Below are 17,468 nucleotides of genomic sequence, written 5' to 3' on the forward strand. Positions count from 1 at the left end.
GACCGGTGGACAGAGTTGGGCAGAAGAAGTGTTTTTCCACTGTGCTTCATAACTGCTTAAAAATACAAAACGATGGTGTGGAGTGAAAACTATGGATAAAAACAGGAAGTCAGACCATCAGTTTGGCAGTATTTCAAATATTTAAAACAAAAAACTAATCAGTTATCGATAGACTGATAAGAAATTTGTATATTGTGATTGGTTTTTCAGCCATATTGTCCACCTCTAGAGACGTTACACGCTACCAAAAAAAAAAAAAAGCTGAATTATTATCAAACAAGTTTTTGTTTGTCGTCAGCTGTAATCTGAGCATGATGAAAGTGACCTGCTTCATCTCACAGTCTGCTTGAATCCCAACAAACATTAACAAACAGTCCAAATTGTCTGTCCAAAAACAAGACCAAAGTCCGCTCACCACCACGAAATCACATCAGCTCACAGCGGCGTGAGAGTGTTTCCCAGCCAAACCCAATCAGCTGTGCGTAAAAACCGAATAAACGTAGCTTTGATTGAAACAGGATGAGAATAAATCGCCGGCAGGCAAAGACCAACAGAAGCACGTTGTGTTATTCAAGTACTGGTGTCAGTATGTGTCAAGGTTTCTGAAATGCTGGCTTCATCACGTAGGGATGCTCAGAAACCAGAGTTACACCGATCCAAACTGTGATTGTGACACTGGTGACAAGTAGTCTGCGTCAAATATGTAAAATATTAACCCATATCTTCACAATCACGCTGTTCAAACTGCAGATGACGCTCAAACTCATTTACACAAATGAACCAACCAAAGGGGACAAACTAAATAAACCCCTCAGGCATGAAAACACCCTACATTACCATCACCATGGTTAGCTAGCATCTAAGACAACTGTTCAGGAGGTAATCTGCTGAAGCCCTTCAGCAAAAATGCCACTGCTTCTTTCTAACAGGCTTTTAAAGGTCCAGAGGAATGTGACCTTTGCCCTTTTGTTGAGTGCAATCAAACGTGTGGGACAGAGAGGTTGTTCTTGTTTAAAAGTAGACAAGTTTCACGTGAAAGCTGTTCGTTTATAGCATTATTCTCCAAGATGCAAGTCATGTTTTTCTGACTGGGATCGCCACAAATCCTGTGACTCTGGGGTTAGACTAGTGTCCAAACTGGTGTCCAAACTGGCAAATTTAAACGACTGGTGGGTCGCAAAATTCATTAAACTAAAAATGGTAAATCATTTACATTTTTTCTTTACCTGCTTAACATGTCAATGTCAAATTTATTTATATAGCACTTTAAAACAGGTATAAAACTGCACCAAAGTGCTGTACAAGAACGATAACACAAATGACAAAACAGAGCACAAAACAATACATAAAGGAGCATTTTTATAAACATCTTTAAAGATCTAAAGCACAAAAAGAAGTACAAAAAGGGCTTTGAACTGTTACCTTATAAGAAAAACAAACATGTTTTGGGTCATCAGGTGTTTTCTGCTCTGTTGGCCCAGTTTTTATCATTTTTGACCTGTAGTCAGAGGCCGAATAAAACCATTTAGACGGCCACAAGTGGCCCGCAGGCCACACGTTGGACACCCCGGGGTTAGACGACCTACATTGGGGTTTTCAGTTCAATTTGACCAATCAATCTCTACCCAGCTCCTGGTGTCTTTAATACAGATGAAACTTCTCAAAAGAAAAATAGCTTCTTCTATCAAATATCGAGTAAAGTGAAAACAAACCTGACATTCATTTAAAATCTCTGAGTTAAAATAGGTCCAATACTTTATTTCTTAAATGTACAGGATATTAAATTGAATGTCTGCTCAGAATCCTAATTCTGCATTTTTACCAATGTTTTCTATACTGACCAGAAAAAGTCAATATCAGTCTATATCACAGATCAAACACTGATAACCAATCAGTCTGACTTTATTTATACTTTTCATACCATCAAATAAACCTAAATCAGTTCAAACAATCAGATTAGACTTAAAATAATTAAAACCTGTTTGTTTAACAGCGACTGGGGTCGGGTCGGGTTGAGTCTGTTCCCTTCACACAGCTGCAGACTTCGACCTTCAAACCCTCTGACATATTTTTGTCCCGACTCTCCCTGCAGACTGATGCAGACATTTCCCAACTGGGAGACAGGGATTAATTAAAAAAAATTTTAAAAAACTGGCAAAAAACATTTTATAAAGGTAAAGATTATTCAAAATTTAAACAATTTAAACAATTAAGACAGTTAGTTTTCATGAACAGACGATGTTAAAACCATTTCCAGCATCAAGATCAGACCATGCAACGCTCTGAAGAAATGGCAAAACAAAACTAAAAGTCCATCTCAATGTGATGATCAATAAGTGTTTGGATTTGCAGTTTCATTAATTTTTTTAATTATTTTTTTATTGTTTATTGGCTGTTATTTTTCTGTTTTAAGTTATTTTTTGTGTTAATTTTCTCATTTGTGCTCCTTTATAGTTTCTTTCCGTTTACTGTTTATAGTAACTTCAGGTTTCTTTTCCTCCTTTTCATGCCCTCTGTTTTGCTCATCTTTCACCTCAGCCTGTCCTTCTGCTCCCCTTCCCAGCTGTTTATCATCCTGCTTCCTTCTCCAGCTGCATCCGCTCACCTGTAATTAGCTCTTCGTCACATTTGTCATTTCCACTTCTCCCACAGCATTTAAGCTAATTTCCTCCCTCACTCGCTGATGTATCTTTTCTTCACCTGCATATTTTGTGTATTTGGTCATACTGCAAAAACCACACTCTTTTTACAATTTGGCCAATTGCAAAAAACTGCAAATAACCAATTATTAAAAAGCCTGACCTGCCAAGATCAATTTTTGCTGTCTGAAATGTTGCTAAATTTAGCTAAACAGTTATTGTGAACTGCAAATGCGCAGAAATCACCTGGTGAGTGAGTTTGTCAGTCAAACCTCGATCACTGGAGAGCAAAATGAGGATAAGATAAGATCAGGAGATAAGATCGGCTTCACGCCTAAGTATCGGCCGATCACCGATCTCCCAAAATTAAGTGAATAGGCTGGCCGATAAATCGGTGCACCCCTAGTTATGTGTAAGTGCACCCCAGTAAGTGTAACTTTATTCTCATGGTTGTAAATCTTCAGTGTGGTTCTGGAAAGCCCTGGATAGAGCAGTGAGTATCACTTCCACTCATCTGTAACACAACACTAAAGCTGAATGAAATTATAGCTGGAAAGCTACAATCACACATGGAGGCAGCTACTTCCTGCCAAATGTCGTCCATGACCCACTCTGTCTCTTTCTCTCTCTCTCTCTCTCTCTCTCTGGTCGGCAACAAGACAGCAGAAAAAGGACAAATAAAACCAAGTTAATGAAGCTACACGAACAGATCTGCCTGAAGTTACAAGCTACTGGGAGCACTGGTTCACACTTTAACCTCAAAGGGATCAAAGTTCCTAAAGATCAACGCTTTGTCACAAAACCCGTTACACAGTTTCAACTTTATTCTAATTGGCTCAAACTAGAATCTGGATTTCTGCCAATGTCTGAGCAGCAGACGTCAACCTTTCCTGGTTCACAACACGCCTAATCATTCAGATATCACCATAAATACTAGATGTGCTTCAAAATAATAAATACTAGCGTGACGTTCACACTTAAAGTCAATGAATAGTTTGTATTGGAAAATAGAAATATTAGCTCTACATGTGCAGAGAGCTACAACGTCTGCTGACCAAACTTACCGCAAACACAAAGTTTCATTCGAGACGTACAATGTCTGCAACAAAATCTAACTACACTGAGAAAAATCTAAAAACTAAAGGAGGAAAAATCCTCTGCATCCTCCTGCCAACAGCCATCACAATCTACAATAACTACTTTAAGAATCTGAATTAAAATGAGCTACAACATTTAATTTCCCTTTGGGATAAATTAAATCTACGGCCCTTTTATACCAGTACCTACTCAGCATGGTTCGATTCAACCCTACATGATTTGGTGTGTTTTCCATTACAACTGAGTCACATCTCTAGTGGGTTGAATTGTTGAGCGGTCCCAGAATCTGAAAAACAGCACGACGTAATCTGTACGCGGCAAAAACACAATGCAGTAATGTTCAACATGGGAGCCATGTTGAACATTGAGCTCAGTCTGTGGATTTTATCAGACTCGGATCCCGTCTACATGCAGATGGGTTTAGGTCAATAAAGGTATTTTGTCGTTTATGCATAGAATCGGTGTTTAAGGAGATCAGAATCTAAGGCTCGACGGCACATTGTGAAAATAACATTGAAAGTTCCAGTTATAATGGATAAATGGGCAAATATACATTTACTCACAGGAAATTTAAAGAACTGCGTACAATTAAAATAAGCAAAAATATCCAGGCAGAGATTTGAATCTTAGGTATTAAAGGGTTAAATTTAGGGCTGGACAACATGGCTGAAAAAACGTATCACTACATAACTATTTCATACGAGTCCATCAATAACTATTGATCACTTTTTTGTTTTAAATATCTAAAATACTTCCAATTCAATTCAAAAATACTTTATTAATCCCAAAAGAAAATTAAATAACATTTATAAATATAATAATAATGATAAATTAAATAACCTTATTACATAATCTTTCCCGTTTTATCCAGTTCCTCCTCATTCATTTTCTCCTTATTTTTTAAATTTAAAAAAAAATTATGAGCCACAGCAGCAAAACCTTAAACTACTTCTGCGCCAGTTACTCAATGGGTTGCTAGGTAACCAAAGAGTGAGTGAGTTGCTAGGTAACCAAAGAGTGAGTGAGTGAGTGAGTGAGTGAGTGAGTGAGTGAGTGAGTGAGTGAGTGAGTGAGTTTGATTCCACCAACTTTGCTTAGCTGGCCTTGAGAGACTGATCAGCTGAAGGCTTTCCTCTGCCTACATCCCCCAGAATGCTGTGCAGTTCTGGATTGGAGTTCAGTGAAATTATTTAATATTCTGTCTGACATATTATGGATATTGATCACATGTCGATCGCGATATGTCATTGATCTTACCTGCGGTCGGCATGCAGACTGAAATGCTTTTCCTTCGAAGCCATAAGCAGCAACAAACACTAAAATGTAATTGTAGCTAATGGTGCTCTAGATTTCAAACTATATTACTATGTCTATAATATCCATGTCTCTTATAATGGCTCTATTACAAAAGTGTGAATGTAACGTTATGGTTATGGATTTGGGCAAGACAAATTTAATTTGGACAATAAAGCTCGTCCTCAAAATAAGGAAACAACATACTGCACACAAGCGTAAGTTGTAACTCAGTCAGTGGTGCTTTTGGCTTAACATGCAAACACTGCAAAAGGTTCATCTAGTTTCCACCTGATTTATCTAAGAAATCACTATTGATCGCCTCTTACTTGCAAAGGCTTGCAAAACACTCACAATCCCACAAAACAGTTTCAGTTTCGTAGATTCAACAGCTATGAACATTTGTTAAATCAAACTAATGTCTTAACACATTTAGAGTTTAGGCACTTACAGAATATTGTGGAAAAGTACCATTTTCAATTTTATTTGTTTCAGCTCTAGCGTGAGATTAACTGTTTCAGATTAGCAAATAAATTCAACATCAGGCTGACTGAAATGACCTGGGTACACGCACAAAAAGAAGAGTTCAAATTATGTCATTTATTACGGGAAAAAAGCTACCTAACCTGGCCCTATGTGAAAAAATAATTCCCTAAAAACCTGGTGACTGGTTGTGTCTTTTATTGCACCAACACGCTTCTGCAACATCTGGCAATGAGTCTGATTGATCAGCGCTGATTGATTTTGTTTTAAATTCAGTCACATTTGAGGATTTTCAAACATGTACATAAATTTAAAGTTGCTTATGGTTATATTTGTATTTACAGATATTTAACTCTTTGGGTGGAGTAACTTGTCGACAAATAAGCTGTCTATTTCCCCTTGGGGATCAAATAAGAATATGATATTCTATGTATATATTTATATAATATATTAGGATATTTATCTACTATACACATATTTGAATATAGATTATAGATTCAATTCAATTTAAGTTTAATTAAATTTATCCCATAAGAAAATTAAATATTGTTATTCATATCATCCAAGTTTCTCTGAAGAGTTTTCGTGGATGTTGTTGTTGTGGCAGAAAGGATTTCCTATAGCAGTCAGTCTTGCATTCAAACTGAAGAACCCTCTGACTGAAGACTGTTACTGTAAGACAGTTTTATGACCCTAATAAATCTACACCTCAATAACCGAGCAGCAGAGATGATATCTCACATGTCCTGGATGACACCATCAGTTGTTGGTAAGCACTGCTAATCCACCTCGTTTGCTTTTGCCGCTCCTCTTTAAATCCAGACGCTTCAGATCATTTGAACTTCCTCTTTCTCTCTTTACTCTGCCTCCATGCATTCTCCTTTCCAACTCCACTGGGATCTGGGGTCGTAGGTCAGATATCATTTGAGTTCTGAGATGCTAGTCAGCTCCTTCCAGGTGTAAAAACAACACCCGGTTGTCACGGTTACGCATCATATCACTACAGTTGTGATGTGTAATGAGAAAGTAAAAATGTTAGAACAGAAATCCTCCCAGCTGCATCCAAACCCAGACATGATATTTTTCAAAACGATGCAACAAGCAAAGAAATTAAAGTTTACAAAACAAGCATCTAGGATGTTGTTCTACGTTATTAGTTGGCCTCCTGGATGAGTCAACATTACACTCAGAGTAATTTTGGTAAGCCAGCCACTCCTTATGAATAGATATAAAGGACAGATAGATGTGAAGGAATTTGCTTTACATCTGTTCTTGAATTTTCTTAAATCAAGTCATGATGTTTAGATCTTTTAGCCTACTTCATGTTGTCAGACGGGTCCCACTGAAGTGACATGTGGAATCCATAGGTCAGGCAGTCATCAGACTGGGTGCGGCAGTGGAACAAACTCCTATTTGTCTGACATAAATATTGATTTAATGATCTAAAACATGTAAGTGTGATAAAAAGCAAAGAGCGTGGCCTGTGTGCAGCAGGTTCTGTTTGATCAGAGTCGCCCGGCTCCACTGGGACAGATGTTGCGCATATTTTCCTGTTTGGCTGCAGAGTAAAGGTTGCTTGAGGATGAGCAAACACCCGAATGATGCAGACACAACAGCATGAAGGATACAGTGAAGAGTATTATTATGGTTTTCAATATTTCCTTGAAATTGCTGAAATTTTGTGTAAATTCTGTTTGTGTGTTTTGACGTAAATTGTGATGCCGTTTTTTTATTGTTTGTAAAATATTAGAGTTGTTGAGGCAGTTGAATTGAATATGTGTTTTGATCTAGTTTGTGTCTTAAGGGGTTTTAGTATGTTTTTCATGATTTTATTGCAATGTTTGTGGTGTTAATGTTCTGAGGACCCTTAAACAAACACAAAGGTTTGTAAATAAAACAATCTGAACATGAGTGGCCATCTAAATCTGGGAAAGGAAACTGAAGCTAATGTGTGGCCTACATGGATAATAAGCATCTTATGCAGGTTTCAACATGAAAACTGAGACGTTTTTCTTTACAACCTGTGGAATTTATTTTGTTTGGAGTGATAGATGAATATTCAAATTTTGAATGTTTTTCACTGGATTGTGCATAAAATTAACCAGTTTTATGCTTTTGATTGTCAGGTTTTTATTCAGATCAAAACATATATTTGATTTATGTTACATAGTTTAACCAAAGACAGATAGCATTATTAAATTTTGACTCACTTTCAGCTTTGCAAAGCATCACTACACCCTGATGGCTTTGCATGTTTTGATTTCGGCTCAGAAACTATTGATAATTAGGCTGTTGACATGATTTACAGACTTATTACGTATTTACAAACATCTACACAACGGCTCATATCTAATCATTTCACTTATTTGCTTTGATAGGTTTATTTTATATATATATATATATATATATATATATATAAAATGTTTTAGTTTTTTAATATCAGACAGAAATTTAACAGATGTAAATCACAACATATTTGGAATATTCGTAAATTGTTTCTTATTTTTTTAAATTTAAGTATCAGAACTGGAATTTAAATGATTCAAAGTTTCACTTCGATCAACATGAAGACGTTTGATGACATTTGATCACCAAGATTGTTTTTCTCCATTGTGTGAATCCTCACATGATTGACTACATGTAGTAAAATGTTCAGAGTTTCTCCCAGACGTTGCAGACAATCAGTGGTCATTTCTGATATGGGCCACATGGGCAGTTGCCCAGGGCGGTACTAAAAAGGGTGGGGAGTGGGGCGGTTAGACCCTTGAGCCACCAGATAAGAAAGTATACTTTTCTCTCAGATGTGTTTTCAATAACGTTTTTTTGTTGCTTTTATTTGCAATAATTACACTACAACTTGACATCTGCCAGAATGTAGAAAACTTCCTGTATTTTGATTGGTTAGGAGAAGGAGGGATTCATGCAAGAACCCCCCACCGCCTGCATTTTTACTTCTTGTACAGTCCACCTGATGTTTATTTAAAATGTTACAGCATTTCAAAGAGTTCATAATCTCACATATTAAACCCTGTGGAAGAAAAACAGGACCGCAGCATCACCTTTCCTCCACCGTACTTAACGTACGAGTTGCGCTACGTTTCACATCGGATTCAGCAGTTCCCAAATGGTTTTGGGAACTTGGCGATCCCATGACGCCATTTTTGTTTTTCTAACAGTAAGCTTTGAAGATTTTCCTACCTCTCCTCATGACAGAAAGATGAAATGCAGTTCTTGTCCAACCTTATACTGGGCCTAAAAACCTGGTGACTGGTTGTGCCTTTTATTGCACCAATGCGCTTCTGCAATATCTGGCAGTAAGTCTGATTGATCAGCGCTGATTGATTTTGTTTTAATTCAGTCACATTTGAAGATTTTCAAACATTTGCAGCCTGATTAAGGTGACAGAACAGCATCTTTCAAGATTCTGTGCTAAAGTTACTGTCACAAGTCTTGTTGTTTCAAATGTTTTGTAGTCCGCAGTAAAAGTATTCATGATCTTTTAACCTTTTTTTCACTTTTTATCATGTTACAATGACAATATTTGATGCATTTTATTGGGACAAAGTAGGTAATAGTTGAGAAGCTGTAGGAAAATTTAACATATCTTACAAATAATTATCATTCAGTCCAAAAAAGACTTGCAGATGTAATCACAGTGATAAGTGGCTCTGCAAATGCACCCCACACTTTTCAGATCTGTACATGAAAAAATCATACAGACCAGATAATTATAAAAAAAACTTTCTTTCCACTTTATCAGAAGTGGAAAGCTTTATTGGTCAAAACTGAATAGCATATAGATATAAAGTATAAACATAAGAAAGGAAATAAAAAAAAACAATGATCCAACGTTATTAGGTGCTGATTAGCATCTCAAAAGCTCAAATAATACTTGAACTACGACCACAAATTGTTGAAAAATGAGGCCTTATGGATGCAGAGCAGGACCAAAGAGCAGAGAGAGGGGGAGGAAGTTCACACCAACCCTGACTCTGTGTGACTTTCTAACCATGCAGCCAGATAGAGACTTAAAGACCAGTGGCAAAAGCAAATGATGTGGATTAGCAGTGCTTGTCAGTAACTGATTGTGTCATTACTGTGGAATATCATCTCTGCTACCTGGATTTAGAGTTTCTGTCTCATGACAGTCATGTGGCAGAAACAGAAACAGTCTTCAGTCAGAGGCTTCTTCAGATGTGTAGTGAGACTGACTGCTACAGGAGACGCTTCCTGGCCACACCATCCACAAGGACTCCTTTGAAGATTCTTGGATGAGTTAATTAATTAATCGCGATTAATTGCTCTTACAAAGAGGGCTTTCTTTTTAAGAACAATTTGTTTACATAAACTTCACAATTCAATTTTATTTGCCATTTCTGCTGTTTTATTTACTTTGTAAACTTTGTAAGTTCTAGTGTAAAACGTTCATTAGAATTTAAAGTTTATTGACCTTTGACAGGGTAAACTTGCATTATTATGTCATTACCATTATATTACAAAACAAAAACATCAATATTGTTATCGCAACAACTTCTGGGACAATTTTTCTTCCAGCAAAATTCGTTATTGTGACAAGCCTGTGACTTATTACAACATTTAATTTCCCTTTTGGATAAATAAAGTATTTTTAAGTTAACTGCAAAACCAACAATTTAACCACCTGCTTAATCTAATCACTGATTAATTAATTGTTTTAGTTAATCAATGTAAAATAAAATTGTCATTGTAGTTTTAAATAGGCCTGGTGACACTTTAAGCCATGCTTCTGAGTTGCAGGAAAACCTAGAAGTTGCAGAGTAACAGCTGTGCGGTTACATGTGCTGCTATCACGCTGACAGCTCAGACACATGCAGGTCAGTTAGCCTTTTGGACCAATGCTTGGTCCTGGAGCTGAATGCAATCCAGCCACACGCTCAAAACTCATTCATAAACGCACACAATCTCCCGCAGGTACTCACATGCTGCCGCCGATTAGTCGGTTATCGGTAGGAGACGTGGAGAGAAGTAACCGGACACCGATTGTAAACAGCCGACAGTCAGGCAGTGTTTATGGGTCCACTTCCTCTATTGCTAATGAGCTCCACCTCACACACCTTCACAGACACGCTGCTTTACAAGAAGAGCGAGATATGTGGGCTTGAATGTACACAAACTCTCTCTGTCTCTCTCCCGCTGTGGCGCTCACGCAGCTTCACGCAAGCAGAAGGAGTCAGTTCGGAACGGCCGAGCGGGCGCTCAGAGCTCCGGCTCTCACACTGTCACTCTGACCCTGCTGGCTCACTCCCTCATGTGTTAGTAAAGGAGCTAGTACTCTTGGAGCTAGGTGCTAACTGTCTACTGCGGCTAACGTAGCTAGCAGCTGGTATCCTCGGTCTCCTTCTGGCGGATATAGCAGTCTGCTGCTGCGCCTGCCTTCTATTTAATCTCTCTCCCTCTCTTCCTAAGCTTTCATCGCTCTCTCCGTTTGGCGTGAGGCAACTAGGCCACGCCCCCTCGCTCCTGCTCTCAGCCAATCACAGGGGAGGCAGGAGTAGCACGCGGTGAGTTTAAAAAGCACTAAACGTTCCAACATCACGTTGGTCACGTGATTTATAACATTAAAATGAATGAATAAGGTATGAAATAATATATGTAAATCTTCCATTATTAATTAAATATATAATAAAAACATAATTAAATAATAAATTTTATCACTAAATAATTAAATATATAATTAAATAAATAAATTACATCTACCTATTAAATAATAAATTTAAATAAGAAAATGAAATTTTAAGGAAAACTTTTATTTAGAAATATATATAATTATTTAGCTGTATGTTTATTTAATTTGTGGCTTCTGGAGAGTGAAGTGAGCTAAACTACAATAAACAAATTACTTGTGAATAATTATTATAGTACAGTTATATTTAAGTGTCAATTTTTAAAAATGAAGAAAGAATTTATTAAACAGAATTAATTATGTACCTCAATTAAATGTACTGATTTTATATTAAAAAGTAGAAACGGTAATTATTTCATGATTTATAAATTTATATTTTTATAGATTTATATTTTATGCTCCTGTGCTGAATGAAGCACATCATTAATTAATCTTAAAAAAACCATCAAACTCAATAGGATTAGGGAGGTTTCTATAGGATAGAAGAAATGTATATGTATAATCTGAATTAATAAAAATGCATGCCACATTTTGAAATTGTTCTTTATTAAAACTATTTTTTCTTTTACTTTCTCTCAGGAACTACTTTGTGTCGGTGTTTTCGTATAAGGTTCCAATAACTTAATATGAAGTTTGCTGTTTGTTTAAACGTGACAAAATGTGAAGTAACTTAAATGGTGCAAAATCTATTTATACCAAACTTATTGTTTTCCCTCGCCTTTGCTTTTCCTTTTTTCTCAGTGATTAATGTAAAGACGAGCTCTTGTAAGCTTTGTGAAAAGGTTGGCCTTGTGTGAAAGATGAGAGCATCTCAGGATCATGAACCAGCTGAAAAGGAGATTTGATTACAGGAGTTTAAACTGATCCTTTGTGCTGCTGCCTTTGAAAGTGGACAAAGGACTACTACCTTTATCTCCAAAATCATGTGAACCAGCTGCATTTATTGCAGCTCTATACTGATTCATGCTGAAATGAGATTACCATCGTTACTGTCTGGTGTTTGTTGAACAACTGAGAGAGGAGGGAAACCAGGAACAGGCTGGATAAAAAAAATTAAAATGTTTGGTCAAAGATAAATCTCTCTGATTGGTACGGCCAGCGTGTTACACAGTGTCTAAACAAATCAACACAAGAATGATTGCTTCTCAACTCCTGTTTGTTCTCTTATCAGCCTTAGATAGGAGTGTATGCGCCACTGATAGGAGGACACTTTCATCTTAGCCAGAGTTTCAACACAGACGGAAATAAACGTAGAACGTGCCCCCTGTCAAAGGGGGCACGTATTATTTATTCTCCAAGCACATACTGCTATTTTAAAACAATCAAGTCACTATGTTACTCTGAGTCGTTATAAAAATGATGTCAAAATTAAACATAATTTTAAAGAAATTTGACATCTCAGTTTGACTCTTTGAAATTAGGCTCTGTCTCTTTAAGAAGGTCCTGCTCTTTCAGACTCTCCGACTTCAGCAGGTCATCACAACAATGTCTCTCCGTTTACAACTAACAAGAAGCTCCGGCTCTTTCAGAATGAACTACATTCAGCATTAGCCTGAAATGTAGTTCATATGATGAGCTCAGCAGATGCAGCGTTCCACCAGGTGTTTGCTAATTGCTGCTGCCACTAGTCTGAAGGAGCCGAGTGCTGCGAAGATTGAAGCTCAAAGGAGGAGCTTGTTTCCACCCTGAATGGTTGCCATGGAGATTAAAGGATTTCTCAAACATGCAAAGACTCAAAGCAACACTTCAGGCATGTTTTTGACATGTCATAAAGCTAAAAAAAAAAAAATCAATTTAAAGTGTAGTTTTTAAATCTTTCTCATAAGTTTCTCCATAAATCAACCTGAACAACTTTCATTCATCCTATTTACGTTATTATCAAACTTGATAGCACGCACAAAGGCTGTTCATGTACCTATCTGACCATTAATCCGTCATGGTGGTAACTTGTGAGAGATTACGTACACAGTGGACAGGTCACCAGTCCATCACAGGGTCAGCAGACAAACAAGAAAAGCAAACGTTCAGAGTCGCTCCGCAGGGCAGCGGCCCACTAACCCCACATGCTCCTGTTTGGTCTGTGAACAGCTGAGGCTGCAGAAGCCTTTTCAGTTTTTCTCTAAAAGCTCTGATTGTTGGCTGAATGTTTCTCAGCCTGTTGCAATGTTAAACTTAGAGATCATATTTGAGGATTCTCTTATTTTAGGTTCTTAATGATTTCTTTCCTCTTGCTCCTGCTGTGCTGCAGTCTTTTTGGTAAAAGTTACAAACTGCAGCTTTAAAATTAAGTGTAACATTTGAACTTTGCATATTTAAAGGTGCAGAAATATATTTTCTTTGCATAACAAGTCCAACAATGTTTCATTTTCTCTTAAAAGTATCTCATGTTTTTGTTTCAGACCCTTTTAAAGCACACAGATCCACCATGAAGCTCCATCTTCATGCATGTCACAACAGTAACCCAATTATGCAAGCAGGCTTTATTCACCGTCACCACCCTGTTCTGGGAAAAAAGGGGAGAGCAACACAAGGGAGACCCTGGGATTGGGCTTTTGGGGCACATGCTCAGTCAGTTGGCAAAGAGTTGCTCCCTTTGAAAAGGTGAATGCCAACTGCTCAGTAACCTCTCAGCTCGTTCTCTCTTTGGATTCCCACTCGTCTGCTAAGTGCAACCCCCCTCTGTCTGTCGGAAAAGGCCAACACTGAACTCTGTTGCTGCTGTTTCACTAAGTTTCCTCCTGCTTTTGTGTTCACAACAAGAGAGATTGCTTCATTTTAATACAAAATCGGCATTTATGATTAAGTGCACACAGGATTTAGCTGCAGAATAAAAGCAGCAGCACTTGATTCGTTCTCTGAACACTGCAAAAAAACAACAACTAAATCTTACCAAGTATGTTTGTCTAGTTTCTAGTGCACTTGAAATAAGACAAAATTAACTTACAAGTATCTTTTCAGTAAGAAATATGAGCTTCTTTTAATTCCTTAATATTGATGAAAAAGCACTAGCTCCATTGGAAGATGAATTAACTTATACCAAGTCATTTTTTCCCTTGTTATAAGTGAAATAATCCAACAATGAATTAGTACTTATTAGGACTTATGAACTTAAAACAAGATCCTATATATAAGTTTAACCTTATTTAAATATCTTAAGATATTTGCAGTAGAAATAAGAGTAAAACTACTTGGTAAGATTCTGTGTTTTTGCAGTGTTCACTGCACTGTTAGAAACTGAATGGAAGGAGGGCAGACAAACTATGTTGGACTTTTGTCCAGGGACTACTTTTATCTGCATACATGCAAATCTGTGCACAGATCATGAATCTATGCAAACACAGCTATCACTATCTCAGATGTAGCCCTTAGAAAGATGAGGTCAAAGGGCACAGCGCTGTCTTGCAACACAACAGAAACGTGCACCCGGTAATCCAGGAGAAGGAAATGTTTTTTGCGCAACAATAATAAGACCAGGTTTTATGCTGCAACATCCAAATGAATCATGTTTGCACAATAAGAGAAGTTAACCATCAACAGGCTGATGGTTCTGGGCGCTTTGGTTCCAGTTAGAAATGAAACTGTGTGTCAATATTGGCCCATTATGTGGTTGCATGAACACTGAAAACATTGTTCATTCATTCGAATCCCTGCTATTGTTTCACAGCCCGTCGACATAAATGAGCCAAAACAACGTAAGATGAGAAACAACGAGGTCACATTTTTATTAAAATCTCAGATGAATGACAATGACTTAAATATGTAAAAAATCTGAGGACAAAATTTACAACAAAATCCCAACATTTAGTTATTAAAATGTTTTTGTTTGTTTTAAGTACAAGAAAAGTTTTGAATAAAAAATGAGTTTGAATTAAGCACTAAGATTGACAGATAATCAGAGTATTGGTGGTAATGCTACTGCCAGCTGATCGCCTCCTTCCCCTCCACCGGCCCGGCTCCCACCTCCTCCTTCCCGTCTGGGAGGCAATAAAAAGAAGACATGTCTGGAAGAAGGAGTCCAAAAGAGCTCCACGGCTGGTGGAAAGCTGCGCTCGGGTCTTTTCGGCTCGAATCGCACGCGTCGATACTGTTCATGGCGATCAGATGGGAGTTTGTAGGAGTGATGTTGCTAAAAGTCACACCTGAGCAGGGATCCAGGAGCTGGTTGGGATTGACGGCGCCGCTGTTGGTCATGACGCTGTGGACGCCGTCAGGGTTGCCGCTGCCGTTTGCGGCGAGGGCCTGGGTGGAAAACGCCATGGCTGGAGAGGCCTGGGGTGGGAGCAGGCTACTTCCTGGGCTGGGCACGAGGCTGGCGGGGCGGCTGAGGGCGAGACGCTGTGTGAGGAGCTGGTGCTGCAGCCGCCTGTCGGTCCAGTCCTCCTGAGGCTGCCGGTGGATCTTCATGTGAGCGTTCCTGGATTTGATTTTATAGAACATTCTGGAGAAAAGAGAGGACACGGAAGATTTAAAATAAATCTAAACCATGTGCTGGGCTCGCCCTGAAGGCAAAAGCAGGGGTTTTGTACTGGCAGCTTCTTTTACACTGCAAAAACAAAATATCTGACCAGGTATATCTGGCCAGTTTTGAGTATGCTTGAAATAAGACAAAACTAACATACAAATAACTTTTCAGCAAAAAATAGGAGTTATTTAAAAGGAAACTATCATCTTGTACTTTCATCTGGGTCTCAACTGCTTCTAAAAACAGCCTAAGCAATTAAAAAAGAAAAACATAACCAGTTTTTGGTTAAAATTTTATGTTCATTGGTGTCTGGAAAATGACCCGTTTCAGAAACCTTCTGAATATAATCTCACATATCAGCAGGCACTGCCCCTCACCCAGTAACCCCAGAGAAGCCCAGCCCGTTACCTAGCAACCCCAGCAGAGTTCTAGCCCGTTACCTAGCAACCCCAGCAGAGTTCCAGCCCGTTACCTAGCAACCCCAGCAAAGTTCCAGCCCGTTACCTAGCAACCCCAGCAGAGTTCTAACCCTTTGGTTTAACTGGATTTAAAGCTACAGGATAATCTAAAACAGTTCAAAATAGAATTGACCAGACTAAAATCTTATTATCTAAGAATGATTTTGTGCAAAAAATATAATGAAGATGTTTTGTATATCGTAATCTGTTCATGGAAGAACAATAAGTCAATTTTAAGTAAATCATTTCCTAATATTCATTTTAAAAAGTACTAGTTCTTCTGATGTTATAAGTTAAACTAGTGGAACTAATATCTTTTCATCAATATTAAAGAATTATTAACTTAAAACAACCGCTTACATCTTGGTAAAAAAAAAAAGTTACTTGTAAGTTAGCTTTGTTGTTTTTCAAGTGTACTGGAAACTAGACAAAAATCTGTGGTAAGATTTGGCTTTTTGCTGTGTAACAAAGCTGGTGCTACTCACTTGCCACACAGCTTGCAGGGGAAGAAGCTGGCCAGTGAAGGAACAGGAACCGCCTCTTCCAGAGCAAACGGCCTCTCCAGTGGCTGGGAGATGGGCGTCATCTGTGACACACAACAACCTATGAGCTGGAAAGCTCGGACTGACTCACTACGTTGCAGAATCATAAAGCACTTCACTCATTATGCAAGACGACAGTCCAGAGGTTTCAAGTTTCTGAATGCTCGAGGCAAAAGCATTTTTACAATAGTTTTTTTCTTACGCATTTCTGCAGCTCCTCCTGTGCCTCTCTGATCTCCTCCTCTTTTTGTTTCTTCTGTTTGTCCACCAGCTTTTTGGTCAGGTAGTAAAACTCCACGCACTGGGACACCGTTTTTGTCCTCACCTGCAACATGCAGCAGCAGCAGCAGAGTGTCAATGTTGTCAGACTCTGATTCAAATTCAGTGTTTAACAGCAGTTTCCTCTCCTGCTAAACGAGCTGCTGTGCTGTGAGCAAAATGCTGAATCATCCACACCTGAACAAGTGCGTGCACGAAAAACAAAACCCACAGCCAGGAGAAAAAGGAGGACGAATCCAAAAAGGAGGAGCACAAAGTTACATTTAGTTTTTAAATAAAAATGTTGTTTTTAATTTTCCTTTTACCGTATTTGCGGTGGCAATAAATAAAAAGTTAATTTCCACCAAAAAACTTTTTAAATTAATCCCAGAAATTTTCTAGAAAAAAAAAAAAAAGAAAATTTCTTGAGTTCCAAAAGTCAAAACTTTTCTAGAAAAAACTCAGAAATTTTGAAATTGCTCTCTAAGATTTTAAAGACAAAAAAAAAAAAAAAAAAAAAAAAATTTATTTTTTGGTTTTAAAAAAAAAAAAAAGGGGGGAAAAAAAAAATTT

The 17,468-nt window shown here is 37.9% G+C and overlaps 2 protein-coding genes across 5 annotated transcripts in view; both read right to left on the reverse strand.

The window, feature by feature from the left end:
- LOC106947987 (pyruvate carboxylase, mitochondrial-like) overlaps positions 1–10,945 on the reverse strand; it is a 75,004-nt gene extending 64,059 nt beyond the window's left edge. Inside the window, exon 1 of the mRNA XM_015033373.1 lies at positions 10,472–10,945. Within this exon, the coding sequence (XP_014888859.1) occupies positions 10,472–10,473 (2 nt within the window). The 5' untranslated portion in view covers positions 10,474–10,945. The remainder of the gene's footprint in view (positions 1–10,471) is intronic.
- A 4,048-nt stretch (positions 10,946–14,993) lies between these two features.
- LOC106947988 (uncharacterized) overlaps positions 14,994–17,468 on the reverse strand; it is a 33,881-nt gene continuing 31,406 nt past the window's right edge. For all 4 annotated transcript variants that reach the window (XM_015033377.1, XM_015033378.1, XM_015033379.1 and 1 more), the window contains exons 9-11: positions 16,840–16,962; positions 16,581–16,681; positions 14,994–15,613 (exon numbers count right to left, since the gene is read on the reverse strand). In XM_015033377.1, the coding sequence (XP_014888863.1) occupies positions 15,088–15,613; positions 16,581–16,681; positions 16,840–16,962 (750 nt within the window). In that variant the 3' untranslated portion in view covers positions 14,994–15,087. The remainder of the gene's footprint in view (positions 15,614–16,580; positions 16,682–16,839; positions 16,963–17,468) is intronic.

Source organism: Poecilia latipinna, unplaced genomic scaffold (genome assembly GCF_001443285.1).
Source record: "Poecilia latipinna isolate Pla-1442-1.1 unplaced genomic scaffold, P_latipinna-1.0 Scaffold267, whole genome shotgun sequence".
NCBI classification, from domain to species: Eukaryota; Metazoa; Chordata; class Actinopteri; order Cyprinodontiformes; family Poeciliidae; genus Poecilia; species Poecilia latipinna.